General features: G+C 37.3%; 1 protein-coding gene across 1 annotated transcript in view; it reads left to right on the top strand.

Moving 5' to 3' along the window:
• The window catches only part of NLK (nemo like kinase), a 168,269-nt gene that overhangs the window by 140,523 nt on the left and 3,527 nt on the right, over nt 1-24,219 (top strand). The window contains exons 6-10 of the mRNA XM_046676920.1: nt 2,412-2,621; nt 5,744-5,845; nt 15,669-15,755; nt 22,620-22,818; nt 23,755-23,848. Of these exons, the coding sequence (XP_046532876.1) occupies nt 2,412-2,621; nt 5,744-5,845; nt 15,669-15,755; nt 22,620-22,818; nt 23,755-23,848 (692 nt within the window). The remainder of the gene's footprint in view (nt 1-2,411; nt 2,622-5,743; nt 5,846-15,668; nt 15,756-22,619; nt 22,819-23,754; nt 23,849-24,219) is intronic.

The following is a 24,219-nucleotide window of genomic DNA, read 5'->3' as shown; positions in this document are numbered from 1 at the left end:
GCTCTGGTAACCACTAATCTGTTCTCCTTATCCATGTGTTGGATAAAACATTTCTTTTAAACTAGTATGCTTTCATATTGTGAATATATTTTGTTTCCTATTAAGCACAAAATGGATAATTTTGCTGGAAATCTCAATATTGTTTTGGTCATCTGATCATATGAACTTGTTACTTTGAGTTTAGCTTGTCTTCCAGATAAATGACCAAAAATGACTCCAGATCAGACTGATGTTTTTAACAAAGGACTTGCTTTATAACAGAAAACGTTTGTTGTCGGGTGGGTGGTTAGTTTTTTTATAATATAAATACAAGAAATATATAGGAAAGAGGATTTAAGTTCTTTCCTTTGGTTTTGTTTTGTTTTAAAAGATATCAAAAAAAAAATTCATGGCCAAGTAATAGAGTTTTTAAATTTTGTGTGTTATTTGAACACTAGCCTTTGATAGAGGATTTGATAAACAGCTTACGCTTTTTCTCCTTTTTGGTATGGTTTTTCTGTGTGGTCTGAAATGTTTATTTCTGTTTTAAGCTTTAAAGATGTTTGCTTTGTACTGATTCATCCCCACATACAAACATGGATTCATTTGATGTGACCAGACGTAGTAGATTCAAGACAGAAGGAGAGGATTGCCAAAAATTAGGGATAAAATTTGTTTCCTTTAAAGAAGTGGTTTTCAGACTTTTTTTAAGTTGCCAGACCCGTTTTTCAAACAAAATCTCATCCTGGGAACTCAACTTAGAAAACAAACAAAAAGTGTTATTTCGCCACTTAGAATATTGACTCATAAAGTTAATCAGTGAGAATGCTGGAGCTTTTAGATAGCCATTACTCTCTTATCTCATCTTGAGTGCTCCCAGTTTTTGTTTTTTGTTTGCCCAGTATCAAGAAAACCTTAATTCCTGAAAATAAGCAGAACTTGCTGGTGGTGTGCTGCTGCTGTTTACTAATAGCTCACCTTGCAACCTCAGCATACTTTTCAGTTAAACAGAAATAGCAAGAAAAGATTTATTCCTAGGTCTGCACATAAATTAACCAGCCTTTCTCATTTACTGTTATGTCTCCAGGTTCTAGCATACTGTCTAAAATATAACAAGCCTTCAATTAAATATTTATGGCATGAAAAAATGAATGAACCTAGTAGCATTGTTATTCTACAGTGTTGTATTTTGACATATTCAAACATTTGGCTATGAATTAGTATTTTAAATAGATAGATAGATGTGGAGTTTAAGTAAAATGTTTATGGAACTCCTGAAGTACCTCCTCAGAATTGGATTCACCAGGACTCAGTTTGAAACCCATAGCTTTAGAGAAATTTTTCTATATGTATTCCATAAAGAGAATGAACATAGTTTAGGAAGTCTTCAAGATATATCTTTTTTTTCTTATAATATCTCCCTCAATAAGATAGCCTTGAAAATAGATAGCTTTGTTTTTACATTAAACCTAGAAATATGCATTCAGCTGGTTTTTTTGGTTTAGTTATCAATTGAAAACAGATTAAAGATGAGAAGCATATTTTTAAGATACATTATTTTATCTTGAAATATGGAAGTTTGAGATTTTTCTTGCCTCTCATACAAATAAGGTCAAATTATATGCAGTAGTCCCCCCTTCTCCATGGGGGATCTGTTCCAAGACCTGCAGTGGATGCCTGAAACCACAGATAGTACTGATCCCCATATATACTGTTTTTTCCTACACCCACATACCTATGATAAAGTTTAACTTATAAATTAGGCACAGTCAGAGATTAAGAACAATAATAATAAAATAGAACAATTATAACTATACTGTAATAAACCTTAGCAACCTCAGCATATGGTTTTTTTCTTATGAAATCCATAGCTTTCACTTTTTCACTTAAAGGAAGCACTTTATGGCTTCTCTTTGGCATATCCAAATTGCCAGCATCACTACTCTCGTACTTTGGGGCCATTATTAAGTGAAATAAGGGTTACTTGAACACAAGCACTGCAATACCACACAGTCAATCTGATAACCCAGACAGTTACTAAGTGACTACCAGGCGGGTAGCATATACAGCCTGGATATACTGGACAAAAGGATGATTCATGTCCTGGGTGGGATGGAGTGGGTTGGCAGGAGATTTCCATCATGCTTCTCAGAATGGCATGCAATTTAAAACTTATGAATTGCTTATTCCTGAAATTTTCCATTTAATATTTTCGGATTGACCTCGAGTAACTAAAACCACAGAAAGCGAAAACCGTGGATAAGGGGAGGCAACTACTGTATTGACACAAATTTACTCTACCCGTATTATTGAATGCTTTTCAAAGTTTAGAAGTCTATCAAGATCTTCATTTTTTGTTTTTTTTGTTTTACTTTTCCATTTTTAAATATATTTGTCTATTTGACAATATTTTGATAATCTTTTCTGTTTAGATTTGTGATTTTGGATTGGCCAGAGTGGAAGAATTAGATGAATCTCGTCATATGACTCAGGAAGTTGTTACTCAGTATTATCGGGCTCCGGAAATCCTGATGGGCAGCCGTCATTACAGCAATGCTATTGACATCTGGTCTGTCGGATGTATCTTTGCAGAACTACTAGGACGAAGAATACTGTTTCAGGCACAGAGTCCCATTCAGCAGGTATGATTTCACTTCAGGCTTTAGTAGCTTTCAGTTCTATTACAGATTTAAAGGAAAAACCATCTTGCACACATGTCTTGGGCTTATTCATTTTACTGAATTGCTTTTAGCGAATTCAGGTTCACTTAAAATTCAGAAAGTTATGAAGTTGAATATTACAGAGAGATTCATTTTGTAACTTACGAGCCTATTAGAGGGAGTGTTGACTTTATTACATGCACTGATGCATAGCAGCGGACTCTGCTGTAACAATTTGCACAGGTATAATCTTCAGTTGTTAGAGGGCCTCTCTTCTTTATACCTGAATGGGTCTGACTTGAAAATGTACTTGGTGACTTAATATACTTTATGCTTAGAATATAAATTTTGAGCGTTGATTTCTTTAAATCTGAACATTTAGAAACATTTCCAACCTTTATTATTTGGCTAAAATATTTAAATATAGCAGAGAACATCAGAAGCTGATTAAAATGTAGTTTAAGAAACCATTCATGTGCGTTGTTTGCCTTTGTAGCTAATTCATTACTACACGTATTTTCTGTTTGCATGAAAATAATGTAAAAATGAGCTCAGACTGTAGGATCAAATTGGTGGGTTCAAATCCTAGCTCTCCCACTTACTATCTTTTAAATCTTGAGCAAGTTAAATTGTTCTGAGGATTTTTGTGCAGATTAAATGAAGTAGTAAAGCTGAAAGTAAGACCTGGAACATGGTGAGCATTCAGCAAATGTTAGCAATTATGATGGTGGTGGTGTGCCAGGATGCCAGGGATACAGCAGTAAATAAGACAAACTTAGTTCTTGCCTTTGTGAAACATTCACAAGAGAGAGAAAATAAGTATACAAATAAATATAATCTCAACTAATGATAAATTCTATGAAGAAAAAATTAAACCAGGTTAGGGCTAGAGAATGATGATGGAACAGAGCAATATTAAAGAATTCTCTGAAGGGATAACATTTGAGGAGTGACCCCAGTGAAATGAGGGAGCAAGATACTAGGAAAGAGTGTTCCAGGAAAAGAGACAACCAGCATAGTAAAACCTCTGAGGCAGGAACAAGTGTGGCGTGTTGGAGGGATGGCATGATCAAGGAAGAGGACATATGAGAGGAGGTCAGAGAGAGAGAAAGAGCCCAACCATGGTGACCTGAGAAGGATTTTGGATTTTATTCTATCCAAAGTGTGATGGAAAGCTATTTGAGGATTTGGAGCAAAGGAGTGTTAAGATTTGATTGATCACATTTAAAAGATCACCCTGACTACTGTGTATCTTTGTAAATAATTCATGCACTTGACCAAAAATGGAATCATTTCTTTTATGCTCTTTCTACAAAGAATCGTTAACCGATACATTAGGAACTATATATGCTATAATCAACATTTAAATTTATTTCTCTGCTATACATTCAAAGTCTACTTTTTAAAAATATGCATCTTAAAAATCAATCCTGGTGATAAAAAATTATCATATGTAATCTAATGTTGGGTACTATTGACAGTATCTACTTTACTGTTCAATTTAGAAATTAGAGTTTAACAGACTTACCTGTAAAACTATCAAATCTGGACATAATAAGCTGGCAGAAAAGCTTAAGTAAAAATTAAATGGTTGTTCAAATTCCATATATTGAACAAGGATCTTGAGTTGCTGCTGAAATGAATATATAAAGGAACCTGTGAAACAACTGGAATGGGATTCAGATATCTCATTTTCTAGAGAAGTACGTAGGTCTTGAGTTTGCCAGTCTGACATAGCCATTGAAGGAGAACTCACTCTATCTTCAGTGTATTTTGGGGTGAGAAATCAAGATGTAAAATGGGACAAGAGTCTAACTTCTAAATGGACATAGTTATTTTCTGTACCATTTTCTGTATGTCTTTGAGAAATAAATACCCTAGGTACTGTAGTACCAGCAGACTTCATAAAAATGTTTCTCATCCATGGATCTGACCTATTTTAGACAACTATCTGAATGTTTCCCTTTGTTTTCATGAGCCAGTCCTTTCCTTCTGCCTTTAGTGTAGTTGTTAGAGGTCCAAAAGTATCACCAACACCCTTTTCCCAAAAAGCTTTGTAAGGAAATCTTTACTTCTATAGAAAACAAGCTTCTCAAGTATCTCCATTAGGCTGGAGGGCAGTGATTTTGAGGGCTACCCCATGGTTTAGATAAGTGCAGAGAATAGTACTTTATATTTGGCAACCCCAGAACCAGGAAAAGAAGTATTCTCTAGTGAGAATTCTCCATCCTGGAGGAATCCGAGTGAAATGTTATTGCTGATTAGTTATGAAGTTAGAACAATTGTAGCACTATAGAAAATTGTTACAGTAGTTTGCTGCCTACAAAGACTTGTTTGTGAGAAGACCTTTTTTTTTTTTTTTAAGATTTTGTTTTTTCCTTTTTCTCCCCAAAGCCCCCTGGTACATAGTTGTATATTCTTCATTGTGGGTCCTTCTAGTTGTGGCTGGAAGAGAAGACCATTTTTATAGGTCTCTTTTATTGTGCCCAGCTAGCTAAATGTGGCCTTATGCAGTGTCATAGATTTCTAAGTACCACAGTTTTCTGCCAATGTAGGAGATTTCTAGCATAACTAAAATGTAAAGAGTGTGTACTGGCCCAAACATTGATAGCTGAGCTTTCATTTCAGGTGTGAGTGTTCTGAGTATGTACTAAATCACAGGTGGCTGATTTGTGGATTAGCTTCTTGATGATCCTGAATCTGTTTGAAGCATCAGAATCCATTCATTAACTGTTTGAAAAGGACAGTCATTAGCCATAAGCAAAAGAGCAGTTCACCTCTGCAAGAATCATAGATAGCTATGGTATCAAGACCTCAGGGCAGGTAGGTACAGACTCCTAAACTACTATAGCCTTAGAAGGCCATGCTTGCCAAAACATACTTTCTGTATTTCTATCGTGTGGATTCCTAATAAACATTTTTCTGTTTTTTTAATAGTCCAGAAAGTGAAAGTAGAGACTCCTATCAGTTAATCTGGAGCTTGCCTTAAAGTGTTCCGCCCCACCCCCCCATTTGGTCCTCATCTCTAATGCTATGATTTTAAGAGTAATGAAAAATTGTTTCCATGAGCTTACCATCCACCTGTATTTCATGTTTCCTTGAAGTTGGATTTGATCACGGATCTCTTGGGCACACCATCACTGGAAGCAATGAGGACGGCTTGTGAAGGCGCTAAGGCACACATACTCAGGGGTCCTCATAAACAGGTAAAGGGGGCGGAATCTGCATTTGGTAACCATCTGTTTGGCAGGATTTCCCTTCCAATGGAATAATGAATTGAGAATTGTTAAACGAAAACATTACTTGTAGATTTTATTTATATTTTTATGTCATGGCCGTAATTAGGAAATTGCCATATATTTGTAAAACCAAATAAAATATGGTAATTCCCAGTGCTATCTGAGAAGAAATTTTATTTTAGCACCTTTGATAATAAATGACCCCTGGCTTTTTGTCTCTTTGTTTTTTTGTCTAAGAGGAGTTACTGGGGGTGAAGCTTCAACCTTAGTGCCATAACCTAGTACACGTCTATCAAGATGTCCTTTCCAAATACTGAGCCAAAATACCTGCTATCTCTTATTCCAGCCAGGAATGTGAAGCTGTTTCTATTGCACTCTTGCCACTAACACAGAATCAGATGTGAATGGTGTTAGAAGTATGAAGAGAGATTGCCAGATTTGCACTGATCAATATTACTTGCAACCAGCCAAGTCACTGCTGAGAAAGACAAGATGGTTTTTATCTCCACCCTGTTCATTTAGCAGCATTTTTTAGAAGCACTTTCCTAATCTCCTTTGGACAAAACAGCTTAATGATGTGAAGAGTGAGTAAGGAGAATACTTTTCCTAGGAACAACAAACGGAAACAGAGAAGGCTTTAACAAGAAGACTCAGCAACTAGTTTTCCTGGGCTTTGCCTTGTTTTCTTTTAAATTGGGCATTTAGATGATCTGATTGATCATTACAAGATCTGATTGATATGATTGATTGACCAAATGACAGACCAAGTTGGACACTCCTCTCAAACTACCAGCCAAACATTTGGTCAAGGCCTTGCCATCCCCTTTCTGTCATTCTAGTGTGACTCCAGAGCTTCCCTTTTCACAGGCATGAAGGGCAGTGGGTAAAGCATGTTTTCTTCTAGCACCAGCCCAAACTAGTAAATAGAGATGTAGGTGCTAGTATTTTACATAGCCGCCTGCTGGTTACATCCTGCTCTTGCATTGAGTTTAGAACTAAAATAAAATAATATGAGGCGCTAACACCCTTAGAAGAGCACAGTAAGTCTTAACCTAGAAAGAGGTTCTCTATTGTAGAAGGAACTAAAAAGATTATGATCTGTTTATTGGCCAGTCTTGGGAATATTAACCTAATTTATCAACACCTCATGGTAAATATGTCCTTCGAAGTAGCAAAATAGTTTTCCTCTTTTACTGACCTCTTTAGGTCAGTAAATCTTGCCTGGCTAAAGGTAGCCAATGATGAAAAGTGTTGAAGATCAGACACCCTGGTGCCACCCTCCCACTTCTAGAGGAATTTTAACTATTATTGCGACTGGTTGCCAGCTAACTCTCATGTCAAAGAATCGCTAAACACACTCAAGAGAGCAAGACTTCCTAAGGGGTTTCCTGCCTGCTGTCCAGAACAGCCTGAAAATATAACTTACTGCACCAAAAGTCAGTGTGTGCTCCTTTGAGTACTCCTGGCAAGTGAGTCCTTTTTCTACCAGAAATTTTGAAAATCTGATAACTAGAACTTTCAATTAAGTAAAAAATAGTAAATATATTATTGTCTAGAACAAAGGAGGAAAGAAAGGAAAATTTAAAGTTCCATATTTATTTAACTAGTTAAATAGGTTAAGATGTTTAGCATAATCCTTTCTGGTACATTTTTACATGAATTGGCCTCTTAAAAGTAATGCCTCTTAGAGTTTAACATTTTGCTTCTCACTGTGTTTAGTGATGGCCTTAAGAGAGCACCACGATTAGGGGTAGCTCTGGCTAGTCTTGGCGTTGGAATATTTTGATTTTGAACAGAAGACCGATGGGGTAAAACTAACTAGGAGACCATTTCTGCTCAAAGGCTAGAAATGCTTTGCAGGGACTTTAAAGTCTCGTCTTTAGACAGCTTTTAACCAGTGCTGGAAATGGTCTCCTTAGGCAGGTGTTCATGGTCTTTGAACACTAAGCCAGATTGATTTGTATAGAATAAGTTAAACCTACTATATATAATTAAATGTAAATGAACCTAGCATATTACTTGGTTCCATTTTTCCCCCAGTATGGAAATTCAGTTTTTTATCTACATTTGCTAGTTAATCATTATACCACCACTGCTGTCAAGTTCACAGACCCTTGAAGCTCTTTCCTTAAGCCATCAGTCAGGGTCTACATTTTCCCTTCCCGCTCACTACTTCTTCCCTTAGTCCATGATGCATGTCTTATATGCCTCTTGTTAGCCTGTTGGCAACCGTGTCCACTATGTTTGCCAGAACTGTAGCCGTGTCTGGTATTTTTTGCAATAAGCATTTTTGCCATAGACATCTTTGCCACAAGCATTTTTGCCTCAAGCATTTTCACCACATAACTAATTGGCTATATGGCAATTTTGCCATAAAAGTTAAAATAACTGGTTGACAATTTGGTTTCAACTAGAAAAACGGTGATAAAACTTAAGTGTGAAATAAGAGAGTGTAAAGCCAGATTGCATTCTATACTGGAAAATGATAACATACCAGTTTGCAAATCCTTCATGAGCACAGTCATCCCTCCCACCCATCAAAACCAAAAGTTTACCAATCTATGGCAAGTCATTCACAGCAGTCTTCAAGAGTATTAATTATCATTAACTAATTTAGATATAACAGCTTGTTCTCTAATGCTGTCTTTACCAAATTTATCATGCAATATTAGAAGTTGGAGGCAAAGAATAATCAAGAGCTTCCTCCTGTCCTCCGACCAAAGAAAAAGAAATGGCTATGTGATTCCTGATGAGTATAAGTTTTGTGAGAATTTTTTACTGTTTGATAGTGGAGAACATGAGGTGGCCAGAATTTTGGTATTTGGCATAGAATCTGGCTTGGATGATTTGGTGAAATATGAGGACTGGGCATGTGATGGAACATTTAAATGTAGTCCAGATATGTGCTACATATTTCATTATGTCCTTAATGTCTTTCTTTTATCTTATTTTTCATTGTTTTATCTTTTATGGCAAAATTGCCTTACGGCCAATTAGTTATGTGGTAGAAATGTTTGTGGCAAAGATGCTTATGGCAAAAGTACCTAGAACTGTTAGGAGCTCCTTGCCAGTATCTCCATTCATGTTATAGCCATTTAGAGCTGAGATTGGAGGACACATACACACCCACACACAAACAGATTTAGAATGTAGCCACTTAAATTTTTTTTTTAACTTTAAAAGATTAATTTGGTCCCCAATCCAATATGTATAATATAGCTATGTAGTTCTGAGTATTATGACTATTCTGCAACGGGCATAATGCTTAGCTCAGTGCCCTGCCCCAGATACCTACTCTGCTTATGTTTCTCTGGACTGTAGTGATTAAGAGTGTAGGCTATCAGTGTTAGGCTCACTACACTGCACAACATGTTGAATGGAGCACCAGGAGTTGTACAGTACCATTTTCAGACAGACTGAATACGAATCCTGGCTCTACTAGTAACTCAGTTTGTGACCTCAGGAAAATTACTTAACCTCCATGTGCCACAGTTCATTCATCTGTAAAATGGGAATAAAAATGGTTCCTATCTCATTAAATTATTATAATGATGAAGAGAGAGTGCATGTAAGGAGAGCATAGACTAGTGTTTGGCATTCTAAACATTTAATAAATATTAACAATTAAAGTCATCACTCTAAAATAATAGATATAGCTTATAATTTTTAAAAAAAATAATCCTTATGATCAAGTGGGGTTTATCCCAGGAATGCAAAGATGGTTCACCTGCAGAAAATCTATTAATATACTTTGACATTTTAAGTGAGAAAAATCATGATTATCTCAATTGATGCAGAAAAGGCATTAGATAAGGTTCGATCCTTTTTATGTATTACCATGATGAAAGTTCTTTACAAAAACCTATAGAAAAATTTAAGATGAATTCTCTTTAAGCTTATGAACAAGGCAGAATGTATAACACATTACTAATTACATGAAATTAAAATGCACGCACACAGAAAGAACCTCTAACTTTTAGAAAAGATTCCTGGTAATCCTCAGTGAAGCTGCTTAAGCTAATTGGAGGTCTTCAGGGGACAAGCTGTATCTTAATATACTTATTCTAAATTACTTAATATAGGAGTTAGATTGCTAAAATTTTAATACAAGTTCTTGAGTTTGGACTATAAAAAGAAAAACTAAGCTTCTTTCAAGTAGTTCCCATTTAAGTAGCTACTCAAAGTTAGATGGAAATAACCACTTTACTACTTATAATAATCATTTCTAACAATAGTTAAAAGTTTGCTGTGTACTAGTCATTGTCCTAACCACTTCTTAGACTGACACTATAATGTACCATTTATTGTTCGTTTTTACAGATGGGAGATAAGGGGTTACAGAGGTTAAATAATATGCTTAAGGTCATAAGCCAGATCTCAAAAGTAGATTTCTCTAATTCTAAAACCTATGTTCTCAGCCACTATACCCTGCCTGACACATACACCTTCGCAGCAGATTGTTTTGTTTTTGTTTTTTAATTTCATTTGTATATACACAAGTAATATGTGAGTACGTGTAAAAAGAAGTTTACAGAGAGTTAGTCATCCTTAGCTACCTCTGATGCCATCCCAGTCTCCTGGATTAATTTGATAATATCTTTTCAGGCATGTTTTTCTATGCATTTATTTACATATATTTACAAACAGAAATATGTGCTATTGTTTGCTTGGACTTTTTTAAAAAAATATATATATATATATACACACAGAAGGAGAACCTAATTGGCTATCTTCTTAAAGTCACAGATTACTGCCTCAAATTAACTTACTTGTATTAGTTGATTAATATACATACTTCCATGTGGTGTGTCAGTCAGGACTCTTTCCAGTGAAATTCAGTTAAAACTGACTTAAGCCAAAAAAGAGAACTTACTGGCTGATATAGCTGAAAAGTCTTGAGCTACAGTTGACTTCAGGCCCTGTTGGATTCAGGCAGTCAAGTGATGTTCCATGCCAGGAATCTGACTCTGTTTTCTGTTCTGTTTTCCTGTGTACTGGTTTCATTTTCAGACAGGCTTTCCCCCATGTGTTTGCAAAAGTGGAACCAGCAGTCCAGGCCTATGTTTGACTAGCGTATGAATCCTTTGGGAAAGAGCTTTCCCAAATAGATCCAGAAAAAACATTTGGAAGGTCTTTGATTCACTTAGAAACGTGTTTCTTGATGAGTAATAGAAAATCTAGGTTATAGTGGTTTAAAGAAATGGGAGTTCATTTTTTTCGTCGAATCACGAAGTTCAGAGGTAGGCAGCCTAGAGCTGGTATAGCAGCTCAGTTACTTCATCAAGGATCTAGTTATTTTCTTTCTTTCTTTCTGCTTTGTCATCTTTAGAATGTTGACTTCATACTCTCTTGCTTAGCACTTCATGGTCACAAAATGGATGTAGCTTGTCCAGAGATCATATCCTCATTCAAAGCAAGAAAATGGAGGAAAGAGGGAGCACTAGAAATATCTGTCCCTTTTATCCAGAAAGCAAAAGTTTTCCCAGAAGCATGCCTAGCAAACTTCTGCTTACAAGTCATTATCCAGAACTGTGTAATATGTGGCCTCCCAAAAGCAAGACAGACTAAAAAAAAAGTGTTTTCTATCCCATATAATAAAAGTAGATAAGGGAGAAGAGTATTAGAGGTATGTGTTGGGTTACCCATTCCATTCTCTGTCCCTTACCTGTTTTAAACCTTGTGCCCATCCTGGATCCAGTCATGTTGCTCAGGGGAGTATATCATTTGATTGGCCAGGCGTGGGTCAGGTGCCCATCCTTGGTGTTGGGAGACTGATAGCAAGCCCAGACAAACTACTTGATTTGAAAGTGACAAGGGAGTGGTTCCCTAAAGGTCAGGGAATGCTGGGCAGGCAAAAACACTGTACAGTATTTTTATTTGTCTCTTCTACAACTCAAAATCTTGGATGAAGGGAATCTTTGTTGCAACGGCCCAAGTATCTATTCAGGTAGATTTTTGTTGAGGCATTGACCTGTTGATAGGATTGAAAAGCCTATTATCAGTCCTTAGTTCTTTTGTTCATCTCTTATAAGGTTTAGTTCTTCATTTTTCCTCAGATTGTTCTCAGCTAATTGTGTTAGAAATAGATAAAATATTTTCACTAAGGTGAAAATAGTCCTATCTCCTGGCAGGAACCCTATCTTACAGTTAATAGAATCAGAGTATCTTAGTTCATTCAGTTCAAATTTCTTATTTTTCAGGTTGGGGTTTCTTTTATATATCCCCAAAGTGCTTACTATAGTACGCTATGCATTGTTCATACTCAATTAACTTTGTTGACTGATGATCACAGTTTCTTTGCTGCCAGATGAAAACTAACAGGAACATCTAACAGGACCTGCACGGCCTGGCCAACTACTGCAGTGACCAGCACTCTGCTGTTGGCTTGTTGATGACTGTGGCATGTCATTTAGGGCCTCTCACCCGAGTCTAGAAGCTCATCATTGCTTCATTTCACTGACAGTTCATCACAGTCATTGAAAGAGCTTTCTTTATAACGCTTCCTCTCATGCTTCAGCACTGGCACTCACTCACTCCTGCATTGCTAAGTGACTTATAAACTTGCAGAACAACAGAAAATGGACTGGTATATTTTAAAGGAGGAAGGTAATGTGTGTGAATGTTGGAGGAATTGGCAAAAACTTTTTTCCAAAGGAGATATTTAGGCCATATTTCTAAGCATTCTAATTTTCTCCTATTCAAATTGATTCAATTGCACTTGATAAGAAATATAAACTTCTTGGGGCCAACCCCGTGGCCCAGTGGTTAAGCTCCCACACTCTGCTTCACCAGCCGAGGGTTTCACCAGTTCAGATTCTGGCTGCGGACATGGCACCACTCACCAAGCCATGCTGAAGTGGCATCCCACATAGCACAACCAGAAGGACCTACAACTAGAAGATACATCTATGTACTAGGGGGCTTTGGGGAGAAGAAGAAAAATAAATAAAAAGATTGGCAACAGATGTTAGCTCAGGTGCCAATCTTGAAAAACAGAAAAAGAAAAATATAAACTTCTTGTCTAATTCTGATACCCTGGGCCCAACTGGTTCCAACCATAATGGCTGGTGTATTAGAGTGGAAGAAAATGGAGTTAGAAATGCAGCATCTTTCCTGTGGAGCCAATCCTAGGAACTAAATTATTATTGTTATTTTAAAATTTTTAAAGATTGGCACCTGAGCTAACAACTGTTGCCAATCTTCTTTTCTTCTTCTTCTTCTTCTTCTTCTTCTCCTTCTCCCCAAAGCCCCCCCACTACATAGTTGCATATTCTAGTTGTGCCATGTAGGATGCTGCCTCAGCATGGCTTGAGCAGTGCCATGTCCGTGCCCAGGATCCGAACCAGCAAAACCCTGGGCTGCCGAAGCAGAGTGTGCAAACTTAACCTCTCGGCCACAGGGCTGGCCCAGAAACTAAATTATTAATGGTTATCTTTCTGCAGCAGTATTGGCATGACTGAACTGTTGTTTTCTCTGTGCCTTTTTTAGCATGCATATAAACACAGACGAGGAGAAAGCCTATAATATGACTGTTCTAGACTGAAATGAAGCCTAGATTTTTAAATAAGCCTTGCCTTATTTTTAGTGTATGTGTTGAAGTGTATTTCTGTAAAGAAAGATAAAATTGGAGGGGGGGTTAAATCTCAGGTAGCCTTAACATCCACCCATTTGATTTTCACGAGCTCCCCGTCCCATATCCCATTATCCTCAAGTCTTACAAATTTTGCTTTCTAATTTGTTCTCTATCCTCCGTTCACTGGCCTCTAGAACTACTTGTTTGTATGTTTTCCTCACCTACCAAAGAGATGTTATTCGTCTTTGTTGCCCCAACACCTAGCCCAGGGCCTGACATTTGGTGGATGTTAGATGATTAGTAATGATGTTGGTAGGCAGGCAGAGCTGTATTGGCGCACTCTGCTATATGAGAAAGCCAGGGTCAAGTTACTTACCCGAGTCTGGTGATGGCAAAGTTGGAGTTTGAACTCACATCTTCTAGTACTCATTCCAGAGTTCCGTTCCCTATGCTATAACATACCTCCACCACAAAAATAGCATGAGGGGTAAATTCACTTTGTGAGTAGAAAGGAAAAAATGTTTATGGTGAGACATTTTGGTCAGTATAAATTGACTGGAATCTGGCTGCCAGCGTACACAAGCCAGTGAAAAAGAGGACAGCTATTCACAGTCAAACTAAGAATCAGCATCTTTCAAGAATATCAAATTACTTCATTTTACACAATAAAAAAATTCTCTGGGAAAATATATGTAAGTTAAGTTTAAGTAAGAAGCTCTTCCCCACAGTCTCTGCAGACATACCTTTATCTTGACTAATACAGAAATTTCAGAGCTACCATAGACTTACATATTTTTAACAAGAAATAACTTCTCTATCTGAAAACATATAAATGTACCAAGGAGGGGCCGGCCCCATGGCCGAGTGGTTGAGTTTGCGCGCTCCGCTGCAGTGGCCCAGGGTTTCGCTGGTTCGGCTCCTGGGTGCAGGCTTGACACCACTCATCAAGCCATGCTGAGGCAGCATCCCACGTGCCACAACTAGAAGGACCCCCAACTAAAATATACACCTATGTACCGGGGGATTTGAGGAGAAAAAGCAGAAAGAAAAAAAAAAAGAAGATTGGCAACAGTTGTTAGCTCAGTTGCCAATCTTTAAATAAATAAATAAATGTACCAAGGAATAGCAAGTTGGTCAACAAATATTTGAATGCCAACTATCTATGGATTCCGTGCACATAATGCTTTTTATCTGTAGTAATCTTATCAAGTCTCATACAACTTTAGACCTAAGGTAAACTTCAGAGATCATGTAGTCCAACCTCATTTTATACGTAAAGATACTGAGATTCACACATGTTAATTTATCTAATTAGTTGGTGAACTAGAACCCCCATCTCATCTTACCTCTATTACTCCTCGATCCTGAAGACAACTTCAGGTTTTCTGAAAGTGAATAATTAACCTCCTGATCTTGTTGGTTTTCCCTACATGGCTTTGGTGGAAGGAGGCAAATATGTAAAAATACTTGATATTAATAGTTGTCATAGCAGGATTCTGAGGCTGTGTTTGAGATACAAGGAGACCTTTTAGTGTTGCTGTTGGGGAGACCGAGCAGTGAGGCCAGTCACTTGCTCTGGCCCCTGGCTCTCCGAGCAGTGAAACAAGCTGTATAAGCTCTGCGGCTTCTCAGGTCATCAGAGCCATCTCACTGCCACAGTACAGGAGGGTTACATATGCAGTCTAGGTGGAACCAGCAGAAGCAGTGACATACTTTCTTAGAAGATTCTGTAAATTCCTGAGTATCCTATAGCTACTTTAGGACTAGTGTTTTAGCAACTTTATGGTAATGTTGCCTCAAGACATAGTTCATATGCTTACTTTGCACAATTTACACGTTTAACTTTGCCTGTGGCCAAGCTTTTAAATCTTTTCTCCCACCCCTAGGCATGTTTGGTCTTCCTTTCTTGCCAGAGCATTTACAATATAAGGCTAACAGGAGCTCCATATTTATGGGATTAGATTTCATTTTTCATAGGCTCTTCTGTGCTCTGACCGACAATGGGTCATCATGCAATATAAAATATACTACTGGAAGTCAATGACAGCTGTTGCTTTTGAAGACTGGATAATGAAGGGAATACGCATTCTTTTTGAGTTTAGATTTATCTGCAAACATCTTTTGAGCTGGGTGCTTACCTTGTCATAAATTGGCTATATTCCATATCTGCTTACACAAAGACTCACTCACATATGTGAATTCTTTATTTTTTCACAGCCATCTCTTCCTGTACTTTATACCCTGTCTAGCCAGGCTACACATGAAGCTGTTCATCTCCTTTGCAGGATGTTGGTCTTTGATCCAGTAAGTAGTGTTTGTTTTTGTTATTTGTTTATGAATTAAAAATACATGTGTTCTAAGAAAAATATCCTGGCTTTGAATAGATGGGCAATGTAAATAATGACTTTTCAAAAGAAACTTCAATCCCCAGTTCATGTGTATCATGCTCACTCATCGCATAGAAGTTTGATTATTAACACATAAGAGTCTAGGTGAAGAGAGAGAAAGAAGTGTACCATCCTGTTTATCTTGATATTTGTAAAAGGAGTTTGTCACTAAGTTAAATCAGGAGAAAAAAATTTTAACATTATTTGCAAAAGCCTGCCCATTATATTGCATAAGGAAATGTTTACTCTTTGGGTTGTTGAGATGGTAGCTTTTGCAAATGCCATTTCTAGACTTGGCTCTTCTGAGACAAAGTTCAGCTCTTCATTTACTTTTTCATCCAAAGAATATTTATTATTCATGTGTGTGCCAATAACTATTGTCAAAGATGACTCAAAACTGGAAGCATTTAGAAAGGAAAATTTTATTTGCTGAGAATACAAGGAAGTCACCAAATAAAAACACAACAGGTATTTAAAGGGAGAGAAAACTTGTAAAATTACCAGTTATTAAGTTTACGTTGTTCTGTTCATGATTATAAAACAGCAACTTTCTCAAATGATTATCAAATCCACAAAGATGAGAACTGTCTTCAGACATCAGCATAACTAGGATTTGGGATAAAAATGTTTTGTTAGGGAGTCCAGGTTTGTGAGAAATAGTCAAGGTTTTATTATTTGGGCAACCAGAACCAATGAGAGTGACCAAGTTTTTTTTGTTACATTCCAGAGGACAAAGTGGACTTTTTGTTTGTTTAGTGTTTATTTTTTGTTTTCCTTTGTTTACTTTGGCATGTGAGGTGCTTAGTGATACAAGAAGCAAGACAAAGTGGCAGTTCTTGCTTCCACAGTCCCTCCTTGTGGTCACGTTCCTGCCATTAAGGACAGTTTCAGCCACATAACTTTCTCCCTGAGCTAGTGATTAGTGTCTTAGTTTGATCTTTTGTTCAGCAAGTTGATCTACATAGTTAATAAGAGATGTTGATTAATATATAAAGGCCTTTGTATCGTTAACAAAACTAGAGAACTTCAAGCTTCAGAGGTAATTTCTGTCTGCTCTGAGAGGATTTTGTAAAGACCCTGAGGTTAACATTTACTTTTGAGTGTCAGAAATATGTTATTCTCTTTATTAGTTCTATTTAGATTAGGAACCAAGAACCATGTGACTCACCTGTACCAGGTTTTACCTGTAGGACTTATAGCTGTAAGGTATCCTCTTTCTCTGAGATCCCATGTTTATTAATGCTCCTGACCTGCCAGGAGCTCATAGTGTTTACAGCCCTGAGGCTGGAATTGCCTAAGCCGTAGAGCGGATACCAAGCGGGTTCCTGGGAGGCCTTTTAGGTGTCAGTTCTACATGTGAAATGAAGTCCTTATCCCTTAATGGTCATGCCTAATTAAATGAAACTTTCGGTGTGGTCATAGTTACAAATTAGATTTATCTATAAGAAGGAGGTATGGATTCTTACTGAATCTATATAGATAACTACATGGTCATTTTAAAAAAAGAAAGAATTTAGTAAAGCACACTACGTAATATTTAACCATTTTTATCATTGTGTTGTAGAACAAGGCCAACCAATATATGTTATTTTTTTACAGAATTATTATTTTTAAATTGGCCTGATGCTTTATTTGTTTATGATTGATATTAAGAATTCTTTTCTTTCCAGTTCTGAGGGTTCAGTTAGAAATAGATAGCATTTTTAAGGAGTGTGTCATTCTGGTTTTAAAACCTGTTAAAATTGAGAGTTATTTATTAAGAAGAAAGAAATGAATTTTGTGGATTTTTTAAAATATCCGTTAAAAATAGAATATTAACCATAATTCAATCAGTTTATTTATGCATTTAGTCTGAGGTAATCAATTAATTCTTATTTTGTTGATCTTGGGTTAAGCAGTCTATTGCCATGTGTCTGCTCCTGGACTGAAACATTCCTGGAAATCCTGCCGCAGTTACTCAGTCTAAGAGGTGGCCATCTGTGGGCACGGTATCAGCTATACCATCAGTTTATAACCTGAAGACGATAGTCAGGAGTACCTGGCCACAGTGGTTTACCGGGGCCCTCGTGGTGGTTCTTACAGAAGAACTATTTCCTGACCTTTAGATTGTGGCAGAAGCCTTTAGGCAAATATAAGGAAGAAGCAGAAACCACCAGAGGATGATAAGATTAAAGGGCTCTGGTTCTTTTATTATAATAACATCAACAATATTGGAAAGGACGGGATATAATAAATAATCAATTTGTAAAGATGTAATTAACTATTACCTCAAAGTAGTGAAGACAGTAAACAAATCTCCAAAGACCTTAATTTATCTAAAGGCAATAAATAGTTACAAGCAATATTTTTATTTTTATTTTTATTCTATTTTATTTTATTTATTTATTTATTTTGAGGAAGATTAGCCCTGAGCTAACATCCATGCCCATCTTCCTCTACTTGATATGTGGGATGCCTGCCACAGCATGGCTTGATGAGTGGTGCATAGGTCCACACCTGGGATCCGAACCAGCAATCTCCAGGCTGCCAAAGGAGAGCACGTGAATCTAACCACGGTGCAAACAGGCTGGCCCCTACAAGCAATATTTTTAAAGCACAACAATAGCTATTAGGAATTTATACAGAATTATTCACTTTTTTCTTTTGACAAATAAAAACACATCTGTTGGGTCCAGCCCTGTGGCTGAGTGGTTAAGTTTGTGTGCTCTGCTTCAGCCGCCCAGGGTTTCACTGATTCGGATCCTGGGTGCAGACCTAGCATTATTCATCAAGCCATGCTGAGGTGGCGGCCCACATAGCACAACCAGAAGGACCTACAACTAGAGTATAGAACTATGTACTGGGGAGCTTTGGGGAGAAGGAAAAGAAAACAATAAATAAAGGAAGATTGGGGCTGGCCCCGTGGCTGAGTGGTTAAGTTCACATGCTGTGCAGCAGGTGGCCCAGAGTTTCGTTGGTTCGAATCCTGGGCGCGGACATGGCACTGCTCAGCAGACCACGCTGAGGCAGCGTCCCACATGCCACAACTAGAAGGACCCACAACGAAGAATATACAACTATGTACCAGGGGGCTTTGGGGAGAAAAAGGAAAAAAAATAAAATCTTTAAAAAAATAAAATAAAATAAAATGTCCTCCCACTTTAAATAAATAAATAAATAAAGGAAGATTGGCAAGAGATGTTAGCCCAGGGCCAATCTTTAAAAAATATATATATATGTTATCTTGCATACACATCTTCCTACCATTACACATTCTTTTACATTCTTTAAAAAAATACATATGTACTTTAACCTAAAGGTATTTACACCTTTTTTTTTTTTTTGAGGAAGATTAGCCCTGAGCTAACATCCATGCCCACCTTCCTCTACTTTATATGTGGGACACCTGCCACAGCATGGCTTGACAAGTGGTGCATAGGTCCACACCCAGGATCCGAACTGGTGAACTCTGGGCTGCCGAAGCGGAACGTGCAAACTTAACCACTGCGTCACCAGGCTGGCCCCTTGCCCATCTTTTTTAACTGTTTATTGATGACTACTCTATAATGTATTAATGAAGAGCCTAAGTATATTAAAATTATGTTGTCCAGGTATCCAAAGACTGTTATTAACTCAAATTAATATTAGTAAGGTCTTAATGTTAACTAAGAATCAGGAGATTAAAATTTAAGTTGACACATCAAGTCCTTATCATTTGTAGCATTCCAAAAACTAACTTCTTTTTAGAAACACATTACCTATTGTCATTCATCTAATTTAGTTGAACACAATTTTGCAATTCCATAATCTTAGACAAATGATACTAGTTTGTTTATCTGATTGGCAAAAACAGTAGGAAAAAAAATCAAATTCAAAATGACTAGGCTTTTTGTGAGAAAACAAACCTAAACTTTGTATAAACTAGAACATTGTGCTAGCGTTCTTTGTGCATGGCAGTCAAATCAGGAAGAAAACAGAGATGTTTTAAATCTTTATAACTGTTAACTCAGACTGATATGTCCAATGAGTCATCTTGCATAGGACTATCGCATGACCTCCTTATCTTATACAATTATATACCAGATATTAAAACTTTCAAGTTGTTTAAGAGAAATATTTCGCTGCTTACTTTATAATCTAGTAACCAAGACTACTATTTTAACTCACAGTTAAAGCTTTTTTAATCTTTGATTTACAACTTAAGCAAGAAAGAATTTCTAAAGTGCCAACATATTTAATACATAAGGAAGAATAATGTTTCTAAAATCTTTCCATTTCTTTGTATGTCTTTAAAATGTGTTAATATTGTTTCTAAAAGCTAATTGGAATAGGAATTTGCTCCATTTGATTTTTAGAAATCTCATAATATGATGTATTAACTCCCGTCAGAAGTATACAGAGTACATCAATTTGTTTACTTAGAATTACTTCATATTTCTAAAGTGGAAAATTTTATCAATCCTTATTCAAAACTAGAAGAGCCAGAGGCTGGCCCAGTGGCGTAATGGTTGGCTTCGCATGTCCACTTTGGTGGTCCAGGGTTCATGGGTTAGGATCCTGGGGACAGGCCTACACACCACTCGTCAAGCCATGCTATGGCAGCAACCCACATACAAAATAGAGGAAGATTGGCACAGATGTTAGCTCAGGGACAGTCTTCCTCAAGCAAAAGGAGGGAGTTTGGCAACAGATGTTAGCTCAGGGCCAATCTTCCTCACCAAAAAAACAGAACGAAAAAACTAGAAGAGCCAATTTCGATGAAGCAACAAACTCTAGGATAGAAACAAATGTTCATATCTATTACAAATGTTGATCAAAGAAACAAGATATGTACGATATGTAATTGAGATATATAGGACATAATTAAGCACTGTTAGTTTCTTCAAAAGAACATTATTGTTGAAAATTTGGGTAATTTTGTGATTTCTTTCTCATTTTAGCAGGACAGTTTTTTCTTTTCAGTGTTCATACCCCTTACAAAATGACAGTCTCCCTTCTTTAGCCTTGTTTAACATGTCCTAAAGAGACATTAATTTGTTTAGGGAAATCACAGTTGATCATTACATGCTAGGGATTTGGTTTACTTTTTGTTTAAAGGCTTCTCTTAGGCAAGATGCTTTTAGAGGACCCCGTATATAGTTGCACACAGAACATACAAACAGAGCATGCTATCAATAGATGGGAAAATACCAAAATCTTTTCAACCCTGCATTCTCAAATTTCAGGAAATATCAGAATCCAAAGACAAGCAAAAAAGACCAACGGGAAAACCAGATTCCAGCTGCTGGTGGCAGCTGACAGGGACCCAGTTCCTGACATCTGCCACCTGGAAGAAATTACTTAATGGTCAGATGATAAAATTAAAACCCACATTCAATCACTGCTGCCACCTGTGTGGACACGCTCAGCCATGCCAATCAGAAACAGAAGCAGACTTGGCCAGGAACCAGATTTAGTATGCAGAGGCTCAAGAGCTCGGTCCCGCTGGGAGACTGGCCAGGGATGCTGAGATCTCAGAGGGGTCGAGGCCTGAGCAAGGTGCACTGTCAGCCACCTTGTTTCTCTTGGTTCTGACAGTACACCTTTATCCCAGTGGAACCTCCAGAATAGCTGCACTCATTTAGAAAAAAAGAAAGAGTTTACTTGCTAAGAGGACCAGTGAGTCAGACTTCAGAAGAGCTGGATCACCAAATACAAAACATGACAAGTAGCGAAAAGAACAAAACCAGGGTTGTCAAGTCTACATTTGTCTCCTCGTGGTGGATAAACAGCAGCTTTCTTTTGTGATTACCATATCCTGTAAGGTCATGACATGCCTTTCAACATCAGCATTGCAAAAAATCAGAGATAAAAATGTTTTTAGGGAATCCAGGTTTATGGGAAATACTTAGCATTTTATTATTTAGGGGACCAGAACCAGTCGGGATGATCTAGTTATTTTTGGTTTATTTGAGTGCAAAATGGTTTTCTCGTTTTAAATTGTGTTATGTGAAGTGCTTGATCATATTGGAAGCAGGGCAAAGTGTCAGTTTTTGTTCTACTCTCTACTGTTGAGTCCATCCTTAAATCCTTTAAAATCTACCTTGTCTCAGTAATACTTATGTGTTCACTGAGCTAAAAGGAGGGACAGGTTTTTTTCTTTTTTTTTTAATGGAGAAATAAGTATAAGAGTTTATGTAAACCTGAAACTAGTATATTAAGTATTCTGATCTGAAGTGCCAGAAAACCACAGGCTGCTGATATTCAAACTGAGCTGGGTATCAAAACATGGCATTCAGACCTTTCCCTGCTGCCTAACTCCAGCAGCTTGCAGACAAGCTTTTGCCCTAAGTTGATTTGGTATTCTAAGAGAATAAAAGATTCAGGCTGCCTCGTAAAATTGCAGCCATGATCACATCTCTTCTAAATACTGAGACATATTTAGAAAATATAAGTGTTATTGAAAATGTAAACTTATCCCCTCCAAAGCATTACAGATTTAAACGTCATGATATTGGTCATTTCTGAGCCTGCAGACATCTGTTTCAAGGTAGGAACTTCTCGGAATCTTAACAGAAACTCACTTCTAAGTGCTTCATGGTGGCGTACGGGGGATTGTAACAGTAGTTTGTTGTCCTAAGTCATATCCTTCCTCTACTGTTACATTACCCACCTCCAAATTCAATTATCCCTCTTTATACAGGGTGTACTGTAAATTAAGTGTAAACTGTGTAAAACTGTTACTATGTCTTGTGAAAGATCCTGTGCGGACAGTCATGTTTATCTGTAGTGTTGATGTGCTGGTCTCTAAATTTGATTTCAGTCCAAAAGAATATCCGCTAAGGATGCCTTAGCCCACCCCTACCTAGATGAAGGGCGACTACGATATCACACGTGTATGTGTAAATGTTGCTTTTCCACCTCTACTGGAAGAGTTTATACCAGTGACTTTGAGCCTGTCACCAATCCCAAATTTGATGACACTTTTGAGAAGAACCTCAGTTCTGTTCGACAGGTTAAAGGTGAGTATCTTTTTTGGCCTTCAGCCAGACAGGACAACTAGTAACGTTTTCCGTTAAGAGGCCGTGAAAAGCTGAGATCTGGATGGTGACCAAAGCTCCTCTGTTTTTTTATTTTACAAGCTTGCACCTAGCTGTTTGTCCAGGGCACATATGCCAAGAAAGCTATGCATATTATAAAAATGCTGATTTAATATTACATCCAGGGGAAGGTCAGGCAGAGAAATGGATGTTTTGTTCTTGTTTTCAAAGCTGACTTATTTAGTGAGTGTGACTCTGTATTTAATATGTATTCACTCAGTGTGATTTCATTGAATGAAATATATTGGACTTCTTTTTTATATAACATGCAAAGTTTAAAAAAGGATAAACATCCACTAAGGGAGTCATTCCTTGGATGGTAAAATAGAAGAGAATTTCTGATAGTCTACTTGTGAAATTTCCCGACATGATCTCCTGTGGGGTGGGGCTGGGGGTTAATGACATCCAGAATTCTGAATGATTTTAGTGTCTGCTCTAGGACATTTTAGAAAGAAGAGTAGTCCCCAAAGTAACCAGCCCAAAACAATGGACCTGACACCAACTGAGGTTTTTTAAGTGATTTTCAAAAAGACCATAATTACCAGTTTTAGAAGAGTTCACTCATAATGCCAACTCTGTGCAGTCACTCTCAAATTTATAGACCGTTTTACCCCTCCTCCTGATGGGGTTTCCAACCCATGTAATGCCACTTTGGGGGTTTTTGCCTGTGTTTAGCAGCGATGGTCATGTTGGTTTCAGGCAAGTTCCGCTGGATTCTGCCTGTTAAATGATGTGTGTGTTTGATTGAACTAAACCAGTAGGAAATGCTGTTCAGATGCTGGCTAGAGTTAGCTGAGAATCCTCTGCTCCCAGGCCTACAAATTGGCATGGGTTGTATGCTGTTTGTTTTCTCCACAGAAATTATTCACCAGTTCATTTTGGAACAGCAGAAAGGAAACAGAGTGCCTCTCTGCATCAACCCTCAGTCTGCTGCTTTTAAGAGCTTTATTAGGTAACTATAAGTATGTAATTCTAACTTTCTAGTTAGAATTAAAGGATGCCATTGTGATTTTGTTATTCAGCATATTTCTGTTTTTATTTAGATTAGATAACATAGATAAAAGATCCAACACAAAGTTTCTGTTTTGAGCTTTGGCTTTAATCAAAAGCATATTAAAAATCTAAGCATTAGTTTTTACACTGGCGTCAATTCACTGTGGTTGCTTTGGCAGTTTTTCCATCAATGACCATTGTGCTGCCTGACATGCACATGGGGGTCTTCCTGAGCATCAGTGTGGCAGCCACTGTCCTAGAGTTAGACATGTTCATCTTGGTTCCCACTGCCATCCCCACCACCAAGCAAGAAAAGTATTTTTCATAGGT

The sequence above is a fragment of the Equus quagga genome, chromosome 11 (genome assembly GCF_021613505.1).
Source record: "Equus quagga isolate Etosha38 chromosome 11, UCLA_HA_Equagga_1.0, whole genome shotgun sequence".
NCBI classification, from domain to species: domain Eukaryota; kingdom Metazoa; phylum Chordata; class Mammalia; order Perissodactyla; family Equidae; genus Equus; species Equus quagga.
The sequence above is the reverse complement of the archived record's forward strand: the minus strand, read 5'-3'. Positions and strand labels throughout refer to the sequence as shown.